Source organism: Electrona antarctica, assembly GCF_951216825.1.
Source record: "Electrona antarctica genome assembly, chromosome: 13".
In the NCBI taxonomy this organism is placed as follows: Eukaryota; Metazoa; Chordata; class Actinopteri; order Myctophiformes; family Myctophidae; genus Electrona; species Electrona antarctica.
Genome location: NC_136794.1, coordinates 11,517,047 through 11,532,046, shown reverse-complemented (window position 1 = coordinate 11,532,046; position 15,000 = coordinate 11,517,047). Strand labels below are relative to the sequence as shown.

General features: G+C 43.5%; 1 protein-coding gene across 13 annotated transcripts in view; it reads left to right on the top strand.

The window, feature by feature from the left end:
• Nucleotides 1–15,000, top strand: part of caska (calcium/calmodulin-dependent serine protein kinase a) — a 143,227-nt gene that overhangs the window by 51,436 nt on the left and 76,791 nt on the right. For all 13 annotated transcript variants that reach the window (XM_079518823.1, XM_079518820.1, XM_079518813.1 and 10 more), the window contains exon 2: nt 8,775–8,887. In XM_079518823.1, the coding sequence (XP_079374949.1) occupies nt 8,775–8,887 (113 nt within the window). The remainder of the gene's footprint in view (nt 1–8,774; nt 8,888–15,000) is intronic.

The following is a 15,000-nucleotide window of genomic DNA, read 5'->3' as shown; positions in this document are numbered from 1 at the left end:
CCGTTGTCTTTTAACCCATTGATACCTGAGGCTGAATCTGGGAACGCCTTCTAGGGCCTGACCTAAGGTTTCTGAAAACCTTCAGATTTTGATTCATTATTTTTTTAAATAGTTTTTTTTAGTTTTTTTTTTTTTCAAAAATAGCAGACCTACAAGTTCATAGCGCGCCACTCGGTGGCGCGCTATGAGCTTGTAGATCTGCTATTTTTCAATAGCTAAATTATAACAATAGCTGATGAGACACAGAGAGAGCGCCGGCATCAAGGGTAGAACAACGTATAGGTTGCACCAGGTATCAATGGGTTAACCCTGTACTTTGAGTCCCCCCGCGGCCCTCTGCGCCCTCTTGTTTTTGCTCTTTGGGGGGGATACAAAAAAAGCCTCTCGACAGTGCGTAGGCACATTGCGAGCATGTCGATGTTTGATTTGATTATTATGTTTAACTTACAGCTACATGTTTATTGTTTCAGGTGAGAACCTTGTACAAGCCCTTAAGGGTTTCCTTTCTCACCTGCACTTATTTCTTCTTAGAGTAATGTTACCTTTTTTTGTACTGCTTTTAATGTGCGAAAAAAACAACTAAAAACGAAAGTAGATCAGCTTTCCCTGTCTCCACCTAGTTTTAGCACATTCATTGGATTTAAAATGTCACCAAACTGGGGAGGCTTTAATGCAGCCTGACAGAGAGTCACAGGTTCGATTCCCGAGCCCGAAGACCGGTGCAGTGCAGCGCATAACTCCCTGTCCCTCTCCCTCTCTACAGTGACTAGTAGAATAAAGGCAGAAACCGCCCTAAAATATCTTCAGAAATGTCAGCAGACGTATCAGTAGGTGGAGATCTCTGATCGGGGCTACAAGGAGCCCTAGAGCGATCCAGCACCTCTCAGCTGTCAACTCTTGTCTTCCAGGTCATAGCACTCAAGTTTCAGCCTCTTCCTCTAAACAATGATACACGTGCATCTCTTTTTATTTTCTATTTCTGCTTCCATTTTGTATTTCTCCTCATATTCTAACTTCTCTCTCTCTCTCTCTCTCTCTCTCTCTCTCTCTCTCTCTCTCTCTCTCCTTTTGTATTGCCATCGTTTCCCCTCATCCTGCTATTTTCACGAGGACAAAAGTGTAGAAATCTCCCCAACAATCTGTGTGCAGCTGACTTCTATTCAGGGGTCTAATCGCTGGTGCTGTGTGCAGCTGAGTCCCCATTCAGAGCCAGAATGGCTCCTTCATGTACACTTGATGTTTTATTTATTTTTCTCGTCTTTTTGTCCACAAAGTTTCCTGGTTCCGCTTCTTGCGTTCTCCGTTGGCTCAAAGACCCCCCACACTCACTCACACCACACTCCTCCTCCTTCTTCCCTTCCTTCCTTCCTGCCCGCTCCACAGAGACATTTCAAAAGTCTTTCAAAAGTCATCTTTACTCACTTTACGGTATTGTGAGACGGATGCATTGGAAATATTGCATTGTAATTTAACTTTTTATTTATTTCCCTTTTTCGGGCTGATATTTGCCTCCAGCATTCAGCTCTTTGCTTGTCACACACAGCTAGGTGCGCACACACACACACACACACACACACACACACACACACACACACACACACACACACACACACACACACACACACACACACACAGCTAGGTAAACACCCACGTGCACACTGCTAGGTGCACCTAGAGAGAGCATTGCTGGCAAGTTGAAGCAAGCTGCAGGCGGTGTGTCTGGCTGGCTGTCTGGTTGATTAGACACAGTAGAAAACCTGAGTGTTGTTAGTGTAACAGTTGAGTGTGTAAAATGGACCCACAAGGGTCCTTTCTTGTCCTTGTAATTCCCCGTTAGCCTGTTCAGCTCTGCACCAGCTTCCCTTTTCTTATTTCTGTCTGACTGCTGTCCAGATGTGTGCCGTTATCCCAGAGGCCTCGGCTCACCTCAGCCGCTGTACTGTTGATGTTCTGCTCACAGCCAAGCATCTCTCTAATCTCTAAATTGTAGGGACCGGTTTCTTCTCACTTTCTCTCTCTAACACCACTCCCTGCATTCTCTCCAAGTCTCCATTCTCCTCTCCTCTCCTCCCCCTCCTCCCAGGGGCCTGTTGTATGTTGTTGTATAGTGCCAGACCAAGAGAAAGACCTGACATTTGCAGTGCCACAAGAGAAAGCCAGGGAGTGAGAGATAAAGTGAGTGGGCTGTGTATCACCGCTCGATAAGCGGGAGAGAGAGGGAAATTCAGTGAGGGACACACACAGCTGTATAACCAATGAGAGACAGTCTGAACCTGCTGGACCCAAGTTGTTTTCAGGTCTCATCTTTTTTTTTATGACAAAATGAAATGTCAACATTTCTGAGACAGACAATATCTAGTCTGATATGATATGATATTATGATATTGAGAACTTTTAGAAAGTTAAAGGAAAAGTTTGTTTTTCCAGTCCATGTCGATTTATACTAAATCTAACCAAAACATTACATAGACCACTTCTCATTTGTTGGTTCTTTATGAGTGAATGAATGCGGGTTTAGTGCATTTGTTGATAGAATTACATTCTACTGATAATTGGGCTTCATTGAATGCTTGGTCAATCACTGAATTCAACGGTCTGTTATTCTTCAATTATATAATAAAGTCAACAAACCTGAATCAAATTAACACATTTGCGGTGCTTCAATTGCGTATTCAGCTAAACAGTAGCCGGCTACACTCACTAACGTGGATGGTTTTGAGAAATGTGCAATATAGGGACGTATACATGAATATATCATTTGTGTCAATTTATTAATTCCTATTAACACATTCAATCCCGGAAAGCAAATGTGTAATTAAAATGTTTGCGTTGCCTAGTATTCAACAATGGAAGATATACAAGTCACTTGGCCCCGCTGCGAGCTTTTTTTCATTTTATTTTTAGAACTACTGATTTAGAAGGCATGTAGAATAGGTCTCAGGTCTGGGTTACATAACTGTGGGATAATGAATGGTGAACAGATCATTGTTGAGAAATAAACACCCTCAGGGTGCTAAAGACTCCGCTTTGAATATCACCCTGTCGGTTTATTCCTCGACCTGCTCAACATTCATTATCCCTTGAATAACATATAACGCATATGTAGTTAACTGAAATCATCTGCATTGTTGCACTCTCTTGACCCCTTGACGTCGCTATTTGCTTCTGTGGATGAATGTTGTCCAGCCAGGCTGATGTGGAATTTATATATTTCTCTTCTTGTGTGTGTGTGTGTGTGTGTGTGTGTGTGTGTGTGTGTGTGTGTGTGTGTGTGTGTGTGTGTGTGCGTGTGTGCGTGTGCGTGCGTGTGCGTGTGTGCGTGTGCGTGTGTTTAATTATCACTCAAACCAGTCTGTTAAACAAAATGCCTCTCATGTGCCGACCGACCAGGAAACCACAGAATGTTTGTTACACGGTCGAATGCAGGCTGTTAACTTAACTGTTTGCACACTTGAGTTACGAATGGTGAAATTAACACAGGATTTTTACTGTGTAAGCTGTTGACCCAGGCACCTGCCAGTTACACGTGTGTGTGTGTGTGTGTGTGTGTGCGCGTACGTGCATGCGTGCCGAGCACACATACTATAGTATACTGAATCATTGTGAGACACAGTGCTGGCCAAAGTGACTAATACCATATCTTACTTAACACAATATAAATGTGAGTCTGAAGTCTGATTGTGTTGATGTGAGGCTGCATCTCTGGTGCCGCCTGGGCATACAGCCATCACACCTCGCCCTTCTGACGCTAAGCAGCTTTAGCCTGATCACCATCTGCTCAATTGGTCTGTGTTTAGGCACAGAGAAAGCAACACCACACACACACACACACACACACACAGTCACACACACACACACACACACACACACACACACACACACACACACACACACACACACACACACACACACACACACACACACACACACAAATAGCCGATCTACAAGCTCACAAGTCACGACGTGTCGCTGTAAGCACATCAAAGACACCACCAGATGTCTTTCCTCCCAGGAGCATACAGTACAAGCATTTCCAGAAGTAATAGAAATGTGTTTTGATGTTTGATGATTTGTTTTTAATAGAGCGGTGTCTTGAATTGTAAGAAACATCATCATTCAGTTAGTTAGTCATCAGTTATGCAATGATGTTTTCTAATAAAACTTGAAGGTGGAGGTCATTGCTTTTATTTTTTTGATAATTTAAATGTTTATTTATTTTCCAAAGTACATAATAGCATTGCTTCCCACTGTAACATAGATCAGTGGCCAACTGTTCTGTATGCAAATTACCTGTAAGAATCAAATGGATGTTATTATAAAAAACTGTTTATTAACAACAAATCTAAACAAATCACAGCAAAACCAATGAAAAATATATACGAATAAAAACTAAACTCACGCCAAACTATACACTGTACATGTTCTGATGTCCTGGGGCAGAGCCAATACGGTCCTCTACCAAAACATCATGAGCAGTGGCCAATCAGTAGCAAGTATACAGCTTTACACCCGGTTTAGCCTCGTTCAGACCTACCCTGGAGTGGTGCCAACATCGGCACCCTTTTCACCCGCCTCCACTGAGCCCACTTTGGCCCTGGTCGTTGTATATGGAAACAAAAAAAGGACGGCACACGTCGGCAGTGTTGTGTCTGTGTCTGTGGGGACTTTCCAGTGGAAATCCAGCGTTGGGCAGACTGCTGCACTCTTGGTGGCTAAACCGTGAGCCCCCAGCATTGTGCTGTGTGATAGCACTATGGCTCGTGTTTTGTTTAGCTACTGAATGGACACTGTCAGATTACAACTCGGCTTGTATTGGGCACATGGGAGGGCTAAATCACATGGCACTGTGTGACTGTAGGCTGTTTCTGTCTGCTAGTTAAAAGATGCTCTGCTGGTGAACCTAAGTCACTGCTCTCTCTCTCTCTCTCGGTTCACCAGAAGTTCAGCGAGGGAGAAAAGATGACGAGAGTGGGATAAGGCAACAGATAAATGCACGTCTGTTAACTTATACGCATGCACATTTCACACATGCCCCGGTGAAACTCTCAACTGGCATCTTTGAATTTCTTTAATGGGACTGTCTGCGACCTTGATCATCTCTCCCATATGGATGAGCACATGAGGCCTGGAGACTAGTGGACCTATAGCTGACAGGCAGCAGATGAACGTTTTGTGGGGTTTTAATTGCTTCTTTTATTGTTAACTACCCGCTCAGTGATTATTATCACATGGCGTGATGGCCTGTTGGGGCCACATCATTACATTTATTTAGAACACTGGTAGACGTCCTCAAGGTCCACAAATAGCTGCCTAACGGCTTAGAAGGAGCGTGCGTGCGTGCGTGTGTCCTGACTATGCTAGCATTTTTCTTGGCTTCTTTTTTGCACCAGATCATTTACATTCGTGGGATCCGTCAATGCTTTCAATTTATGTTTAAAAAGGTTTTTGAGTCTTGAATTTTTGTCAGTTTTACATATTATATAACACGTGAAAGGAGGCATTAACATGTTCCACTTTAGTTCGCCGGTCATTGTATCCCAGTTTAAATGCAGCCCTCTTTCTTCACAGCGTGTTTCTGTACTGTAGCGTGGTACATGTTTCTGTACTGTAGCGTGGTACATGTTTCTGTACTGTAGCGTGGTACATGTTTCTGTACTGTAGCGTGGTACGTGTTTCTGTACTGTAGCGTGGTACATGTTTCTGTACTGTAGCGTGGTACGTGTTTCTGTACTGTAGCGTGGTACGTGTTTCTGTACTGTAGCGTGGTACGTGTTTCTGTACTGTAGCGTGGTACATGTTTCTGTACTGTAGCGTGGTACGTGTTTCTGTACTGTAGCGTGGTACGTGTTTCTGTACTGTAGCGTGGTACGTGTTTCTGTACTGTAGCGTGGTACGTGTTTCTGTACTGTAGCGTGGTACGTGTTTCTGTACTGTAGCGTGGTACATGTTTCTGTACTGTAGCGTGGTACGTGTTTCTGTACTGTAGCGTGGTACGTGTTTCTGTACTGTAGCGTGGTACGTGTTTCTGTACTGTAGCGTGGTACATGTTTCTGTACTGTAGCGTGGTACGTGTTTCTGTACTGTAGCGTGGTACATGTTTCTGTACTGTAGCGTGGTACGTGTTTCTGTACTGTAGCGTGGTACATGTTTCTGTACTGTAGCGTGGTACGTGTTTCTGTACTGTAGCGTGGTACGTGTTTCTGTACTGTAGCGTGGTACGTGTTTCTGTACTGTAGCGTGGTACGGATAATGCAATCACTCTTGCTACACAGTACACACACTTTCAGCAACTGTCAGAGCATAGTGATTTAAGTGAGACAATGTACAACATCTGCCCAGCAGAAAAGATACAAAATGATTGTAGACATATGTTCTTTCCTTCCGCGTGGAAAGCCTGGTGAACACGCGGTTAGTGTTTTGAGTCATAGCTACGGTATGTTGTGTTTATATTCACGTGACGGTGTGATTGAAAATTCTGTAGTGTGCATGCCAGGTGGCTAGGTGGCGGTCTGACACGCTGGCAGATATAGAGCAGTCACGCGTGCGTAGAACCACTTCTGTTCTACTTCCTATCACAGCTGCTTGTTTACACCCACATGCAGCTGCAACCAATGTAATGGCATACTAGCCTGGCTAATAAGCCAGACTCAAATCACACTGTCGTGTGGTATTTGAGTCTGGAGATGCTGTGTATGGATCTTGTTTCCCGGGGGGCGGGTTAAAAACATTTTCTCTTTGACGCAATTGGTCAGAGCTACTGTCAGTCAAAGGTCTCAAGCATTGAACGTCACTGTACCAAAGCCCGCCCATATTGCATACCGTGTCCCGATTGGCCACACCAGTTTTCTGGTGTAGGAAATGGGCGTACAATTGAGCCTCTCCAGACCGTAATCCGCCGGCAGGCAATTTTTTCTTTGCCAACGGCTGATTCGGTCTGGCTTATTAGCCAGGCTAATGGCATACAGGATGTGAGCCGACCTCAGACATCATGGCCCATGACATCACATGTTATGAGGTTTGCCCTGCGTTTAGATGGAGACGTGAGCGGCGGGGCGTTTTCAAACCTTCCACTCTGGAGGGTGGTTTCACTTTGGTGCGTTTTCAACCCCCGATAACGCCGTTGCCGTCTAAACCAGTGATGCAAATAGCCTGCATCCTGCATCCTCACTAAATTACGAAATCATGTCAACCTCCGGGGGTCCTGGAATGCAATACTGTACTCAGTACTGTACTCTAATTTGTGCTGCCATGTGGTTGTGGGGGGAAAAATATATGTGAATAATTGCTTTGAAAATACTATGTTGTAAAGAAAAATCAATAAACGTATGTTTTAAAAAAAAAGGAAGTACTGTAATACTGTAATGTCGTTTATACAATGTCCCTGGGACCCATCGAAAAGACCTATTTACATCACTGCTAAACGGACGGCACGGGCACATCTGATATTTAATTTTACCATTTCCTCTAGAGACTGTTGTCGTCTAAGCATAACTTTGAGCTTTTGAGATGTTTCTCTCCTTTGACTATTCTGGCTCAACAAGCTTCACATGAGCAAATCTTCCTCAAATTTCAATGAATGATGAATTCATTGAATGATGAATGATGAATGAATGACCTCGCTCTGTTACCCCAATACTGAGGTTATCTCAGTACTCTTCTTCTCTCTTTTACTTTTACTCTCTTTTATATAGGCTACCTACACGGCTACACCGTCAGTACGTCACCTTTCCACAGCCTCTCTATGTCAAGCCCATTTAGACCTGTCATCTGAGCGCAGCAGTAGTCAGGAGTTTTTTTATCAAGTCTGGTGGGCGATTGTCCTGTACTGTACTGTACTGTACTGTACTGTACTGTACTGTACTGTACTGTACTGTACTGTACTGTACTGTGACCGTGGCCTGTTGTTGGCCTGTTGGTTGTCCTGTACTGTACTGTGACCGTGGCCTGTTGTTGGCCTGTTGGTTCCAACCAGCGGTGCAATGAGAGTTTAGACCTCTATTTGTCTAGCCGCTGAATGGGATAATATATACTTCCTCCACACAGGAGGGATGATTCAATCTGTGAGCTGTCTGACCTCGGCCAAGAGAAGCAAACTGCAATGCTCGCTTGTTGTTTGTGTGTACATGCTTTAGTACCGTATGCAGCTAAAAAAAATGCTTGATGTGTACCCACTACACGTCTCTCTCTTTCGCACGCACGCACGCACGCACGCACGCACGCACGCACGCACGCACGTGCGCACGCGCTCAGCTTTCTTCCCACAAGAGCCTCAGGGTCAGTCACCCCCAACTGCAACTGCATATGCTCTGTTTTCGTCCAATGCATGCCTCTTGGGGTAGAGAGAGAGTGTGTCTACTTAATCGGCCTTGATGTCCGTAACGCTATCGTTCCATCCTTAAGCTTTTGCTGTTGTGAGCCGGTTATGTAATTCCCTGACTGAGTTTGAAGAGCAACTCTTGTGTTTTCTAGAGTGGTTTAGAGTGGTGGTGTGCACAGGGAAATTTGGAGTGTCATTTTAACTCAGAGACTTGTGTACGGTCCCCAGTCTCTCCGAGATGAAAGCGTAGTAGTGGCTGTCTCTAAAATCGAAGGTTGTTTGGTCCGTGTGCCGACGGACCAACCAATCCATCACTTCATCACTGAGGTTCTGACCACCTGACATGGGCTGACATACATAAGAGAAAAACGGTTTGGTAGTCTGGTACAGAGATTTAAATTCTGAATGTGATTGATGTCATGATGTTAATCTGTGTGTCTGTGTTTGTCTCCTGCAGAGGACCATTCAGTGTGGTGAGAAGATGCATCAACAGAGAGACGGGACAGCAATTTGCTGTAAAGATTGTCGATGTGGCCCAGTTCACCTCCAGCCCTGGGCTCAGCACAGAAGGTATGCATGTGTACACAGTGCACACACACACACACACACACACACACACGTTTCTATTGGCTCATAAATATCAAAAGCTTTCACAGGATGACGATAATGATCAGTTGATTGTTGACTTCCGCCTGACAAACTCAAACATGTCACACGGCGAGGTGCGAGGTGACCGAGAGGGCAAGCGTGCGCCCCGTGATGTTCTGGTGCACATGCGAAGTCATCCAGGGGTGGTGAGGTGTTGTGTCAATAGTCCACAGAACGGTGATGCTGTTGACCATGTGCACCTATCAGGATTCTGGTCAGATACAACCACACCAGGGGTGGGCAACTTTGACTATTTTTGCTATTGCTATTTTTTTTAACGTTTTGAGCTTGTTGATCAGCTTTCTTTTGCTATTCAAATATATTGAAATCCTGAAAGGAAATTGGCTTATTTTTTTGGAATCCTGAAAAATAACCTTTTTATTTAATTTCAAATTAATTTAATGTTCACTTTATGAACTAAATCCAAGCACATTGGACATACAAAAGCGGGTCATGTATGCATGTTTGTAATTGTAACAGCTGAAATCAATAATATATCAGTATTCTGATATTAACCTGAGGGCCGCATTAAGTGAAGGTGGGGGGCCGCCAGTTGCCCATGTATGAACCACACAATGAGATGCGAGATGGCAGAGAGAGAGCCAAGGGGACAAGAGTTTACAGCGGATCGAAGGAGAGATGGTGGAGTGTGAGCGTTCTATTGAATGGAAGAAGGGAGCACAAAAAGACTGAAGCCTGATTTAGACTTTGATGCATGCCGTTGTCACGTGCGGAAAATCTCCACAATGCATGGTATCGTGTTGTGAGCGTGTACATTGGCTATTTTCGGCACGCAACAAACCCCATACAATGGAGTATAAATTAGGCATGAGAGGAGTGCAGGTGGAATCTCTGGAGACATGGGGAGTATATGGGGAAAGTGGGCAGTCTTCTGTGAGACAGGTTTACTACAGCCCATATATCCAGCCAGGTATTTTTAGAAAGCAACGAGAAGCGGTTCACTCCTTCAACCCCCCCCCCGCCCCCCGCCTTTTTTGTCTTGTCCGTGCATTCACGTCTCAGTGCGTCGTGGTCTGTGGAAGAGTTACTGGTGGCCTTTTGTCTGTTACGACAGGATATTTAACATTCAGAACAGCTGACAAAAAGAGCAGCGGTTTCATTTACAAGGGCGACGGGCCTCACAAAAGCCTGGCTGCCATTCTAATTCCATCTAATAATGTGTATTTCCTACACTATAATTTGGGTGAATTACTCTTGGTCTGTATTTCTTTTTCTCTCGTTCCACCTCCAGTCTTTCATTAACTCATTAAGTTCTTTGGGTGTTACACTTGAATTATAACTCTTGTCAGGCAAGTCCAGTGTTGCCAAAATAGCCACAGCAGAAACAATATCATATGTGCCTTGTACTGTACTGTACTGTAGGTCTCAAACTGAGTGCTGTGACCTGCACACACTCTGTGTGGTCTTGCTATTTTTGCGGAAATGAAAGTATTAAAATATATGACTTTAGAGCTAGACGTTTTCCCAGGCCAGGGTATGCCTCCTGTTTATTGCCTCAGGGTATGCCTCAGATTATTATTATTTTTTTACCTAGGGAGTAGCTCTGGTCCATAGCCTTCTACTGCTTCTACGATTCTGCCCTGCAGTATAAGGCTATGGGACTTTCAGTTTTAAATCTCAAATCGAAATCAGACCAGCCTCTCCTCTTTAGCGTATTTTAAAAGAACGTTTTTGCTACTCACCAAAACAAAGGCGACTGTGGCTCAAGAGGTAGAGCAGGTCGTCCAATGATCCATGGGTCGGCGGTTCGAATCCCGGCTCCTCCTGGCTACATGTCGAAGTGTCCTTGGGCAAGACACTGAACCCCAAATTGCTCCCGATGTGCTGGTTGGTACCTTGCATGGCTTCCGCCGCAATCGGTGTATGAATGTGTGTGTGAATGGGTGAATGAAATGCACAATCTATGTAAAGCGCCTTGGATAAAGGCGCTATATAAATGCACCATTTACCATTTACCATTTATGTCATTAGAAAGCCTACTTTCCTTAGTGGATGCACTCTGAGCCCCCCACCACACGTATAAACGGTACTTTTTGGCCAGAAAGGGATTTTTTTTCACCGGAGGAAAAATATTCTCTATGAGGCAGTTCTCTGGGCAATATCGGTAGAGGGCGCAGCGGAGTAACTAAAAGTATTTTTTTTCCAGTGGAAACAAAATCCCTTTTTGGCCAAAAAGTACCGTTTATACGTGTGGTGGGGGGCTCAGAGTGACACAACCCCCCCTTGTTTTGGTGAGTAGCAAAAACGTTCTTTTAAAATACGCTAAAGAGGAGAGGCTGGTCTGATTTCGATTTGAGATTTAAAACTGAAAGTCCCATTATACTTATACTGCAGGGCAGAATCGTAGAAGCAGTAGAAGGCTATGGACCAGACCTACCTAGGGAGATGGTGTTGGCATCACCCTAAACTCAACATATTTCTTACAGTAAACCCGTTGCCAATTCCATTGGCATAATAATACTTGTGATTTATATAGGGCTTTTCTAGATACTCAAAGTCACTTTACATAAACGGAATAAAAACAACTTTATTAGGAAAAACTAGTTAAAAAGGTTAAAAACTATAAAAGAAAGGTTGTCTTTACTGATTGCCTTTGCTCCTGCATCATCAGCATCCCCTTTCAAGTACAGTATTTTCTAAATAGTAATTTAGTACCTTGACTAGTGCTGTCTCTGTGCTGTGGTTTGCTCTAAAACCAGACTCTAGCATATCATTATTGTTTAACCCAGGGGTGCTCACACTTTTTTGACTTGAGAGCTACTTTCAAAATGACCAGCTCAAAGAGATCTATCCACCAATTTTTATTTTTTATTATCCCAATGTTGGAAATAGTTTAAAAATGTACCCGAGGGGTCTTTAAAATAGGGGGCACTGGCGTTTATAAGACAAATGCACTTGGAATGGGGAAATTTGAGTGGGGAAATGGAATGTGGTTTTTTGTATATAAACTTTGGAATGCTACTCACGCTTGTGCAACACTCTTGAAAAGAAAGTAGGCCTATCACATTGTGGGTTTGAGCTGACAGGATGTCAATCAATCAAGTCAATTTACAATTTGCAATTTAGGCATTTAGCAGACGCTCTTAATCCAGAGCGATTTACATTAAGCAATAACAAAAACAAATGTGTCAATCAATCAAGTAATTCAAGTGGCAGATGCCAAAAATGAAATGACATAATGTTTAGGGGCGTGCCATACCTGCACAGCCTTTGCGATCTACTGGTAGATCACGATCTACCTTTTGTGCACCCCTGGTTTAATCCATTAAGACCTCAGGCCGATTCTAGATCAGTAGTTCTGTGGTTTTAATGGGTCAAAGGCCCTTATGAAAAGTATGATGTCGCTTTCAATTCCTGTGACAATCTTTTTTCCTTCCTATGATCTCTGTCAATATCTTTGTTGCAATCAAATTAAAGTAGCCAATAATCATATTCCATCAACTAAAGTTAAGATAATTTCAGTCAGGACAACTCATGAATGTATGGAATATATATTTATTTGAATTTAAAATGAGCAATATATTTATTATGGTTTGGCGATGAATAGGATCTGCTTTTTAGGTACTCCGATCAAGCTCATCAGTCCCAACCATAGGGACTCCGAATCCCCCGTACCTAAACAGCAGATCCAAAAGGACAGGTGGTAGCTGGGGTGGAGGAGGGTGAGCAGCAAAGGTTTAAATTAAGCAGACCGCAGCGCAGCAGTATCAGTGCAGCAGCACAACAAGCAAGCAGATTGAGCAGTGCAAACTTCCAGTTTAAATAGCCGGTATGAAGATGGAATGAGTGGGTGTGTGATTGGATGAAGTGAATCAGGTGAATGATAACGTGATGCTGAGGGCGGCGGCCCAATGAACGGCCGGCAGAAACTGCACTGAGAACGTGCTCTGCGCATGTCTGTGATGACAGGCACCATGCTCATTTCTCTGGGATTTTAGGTGTTTGGCCTGACATTTCCATCCAACAGATAATTACTAGTTAGACTTAATATTGGATTACAAGGCTCACCCAGCTTTCCTGTGACATTATAACACTTCCCCTCCACCCCCAGTGTATTGCTACATCCCCATAACGTGAAGTGTTTTGATGCCAGTTGGCTTAGCGGTATGCCATCAAACCTCCTCACCCGGTTAAGTTTGTGTATCGCTTTACTTAACTTTTGGCATCGTGGAACAGCCGACAAAGTGTGGACTTTAAATTATGCCACACATGCACACTGAATGTTCAGACCTGCACGGCAAGAGAGAGAGAGAGAGAGAGAGAGACGTTATTAGCGAGTCTTAGTAAAGGTGGATTTCACTTCCTGATTTAGGGGGAAAGGGAAAGTGAAATGATTCAGAATAAAAGCTCCCGGACACTGCATCCGACTGGCAGTCAAGCGGCAGCGCCAGGAGGACCTTAGTGGCAGATAACTTGTTAAACTTGACTGACTCTGTCGAGCACTTGGAAATGTTGCCCGACCTTCAAGCGTAAGATCACAGGAAATCTATTGAGCAAAATCCGAGAGGGCTGGTAATCTCCAACATTTCATCAGTTCCGCTGAAGTAAGTGACAGATTTTTTTTGCCTATTCCTGCGTCGTCAGCATCTCCTGCAAAAAAATCAATTCCTGACGTGTGAACGGAGAATTCCAAGCTTTAGGTATAAAGTACGTACAGTATTTAAAATTACAAATGTAATCAGAGATGACTCTGGAGAGTCAATTTGCCAGGGACTGGCACCCTGCCATTCTGGAGGCTGAGATAAACCGCTCTGAAACGTTCATATTCCAACACTCGTCACATCCCTGGTTGTTCTTGAACCTGTCAGTTGAGTTTTAGAAGCACGCTGTGAAAATCAATCTGAAGAGCTTTCACGGCAGTCAGAATGACAGAACCCATTTCACTTTACATCAGAAATCCGTTTTTACCCAGAGTAGAAATGTGGATTTCTTGGTTCATTTCTGGCTGGCCTGAAACCTCTGCCTATTCGCTAGTTAATTTATTCACAACCCTACAAACTTCTTAAAGGATTTTACTTTATAGTACAAAGTAAAATCCTTTACATCAATTTAACTCCGAGAATGTAAATTGGACCAGTACTAGGGACTAATTAGTGTTAAATGAAATTGTTATATTGAGGATTTTGCTGTGTAATTATGAAAGGCTCACACAAGGGCTTGTTAGTGTGAGCCAATATCAAACGATGGTTTGATATTGGAACGTTAGAGAGGGAGGAAGAGATGGCAAATGATCTGTCCTGTGCAGCATTTTGCCACCCGTCCTCTTAAATGTTCAGCTTCTATAGAGCGTCGCAGTCCCGCCCCCTACCCTGGACCAGGAAATTATTCTCCGTTCATTTTCCTCATAGACATTTCAGAAAGTATTTATTTAAAGACGTTTACGCCGCGGACAAAGCCAACTCGAGTCGTGACAAATCATGACAACAAACACAATTTTTTGGGCCGAACAAATAATTAGAAAGAAGAAAAAAACGGCAGTTTACAACACTTTTTTTTTTGTTTTTCTTCTTTGTAATTATTTGTTTGGTCCAAAATATTGTTTGTGTTGTCATAAGTTGTCACGACTCGAGTTGGCTTTGTCCGCGGCGTAACCGTCTTTAAATAAATACTTTTAGAAATGTCTATGGGAAAAATGCATTGGGATTCATTTCCTGGTCCATGGTAGGGGGCGGGACTGCGACGCTATATAGCCCATTTATCCCAAGGACTTTACAATTTACATTGATTGCACTCATTCACCCATCGACACACCAATGGACAGCCCTACTGAAAGGTTTATACAAGGCTATTACGCTAATACAATACACATGCATGTGTTTACACATTAGTGGTCATGATATATCATTTGAATGTGGGATATGTGTGTGTGCCCACTCGTGTCAAATTATGCCTGTGCGGCAATTGAATATGTGGTCGTCACACCATCCGGTCATTTTATATCCAACAGAACAGTTTCACTTGAGTTAACAGCTTCTAATGTACAGCTTGTAATGTGGCACCAATAATCACTCAGA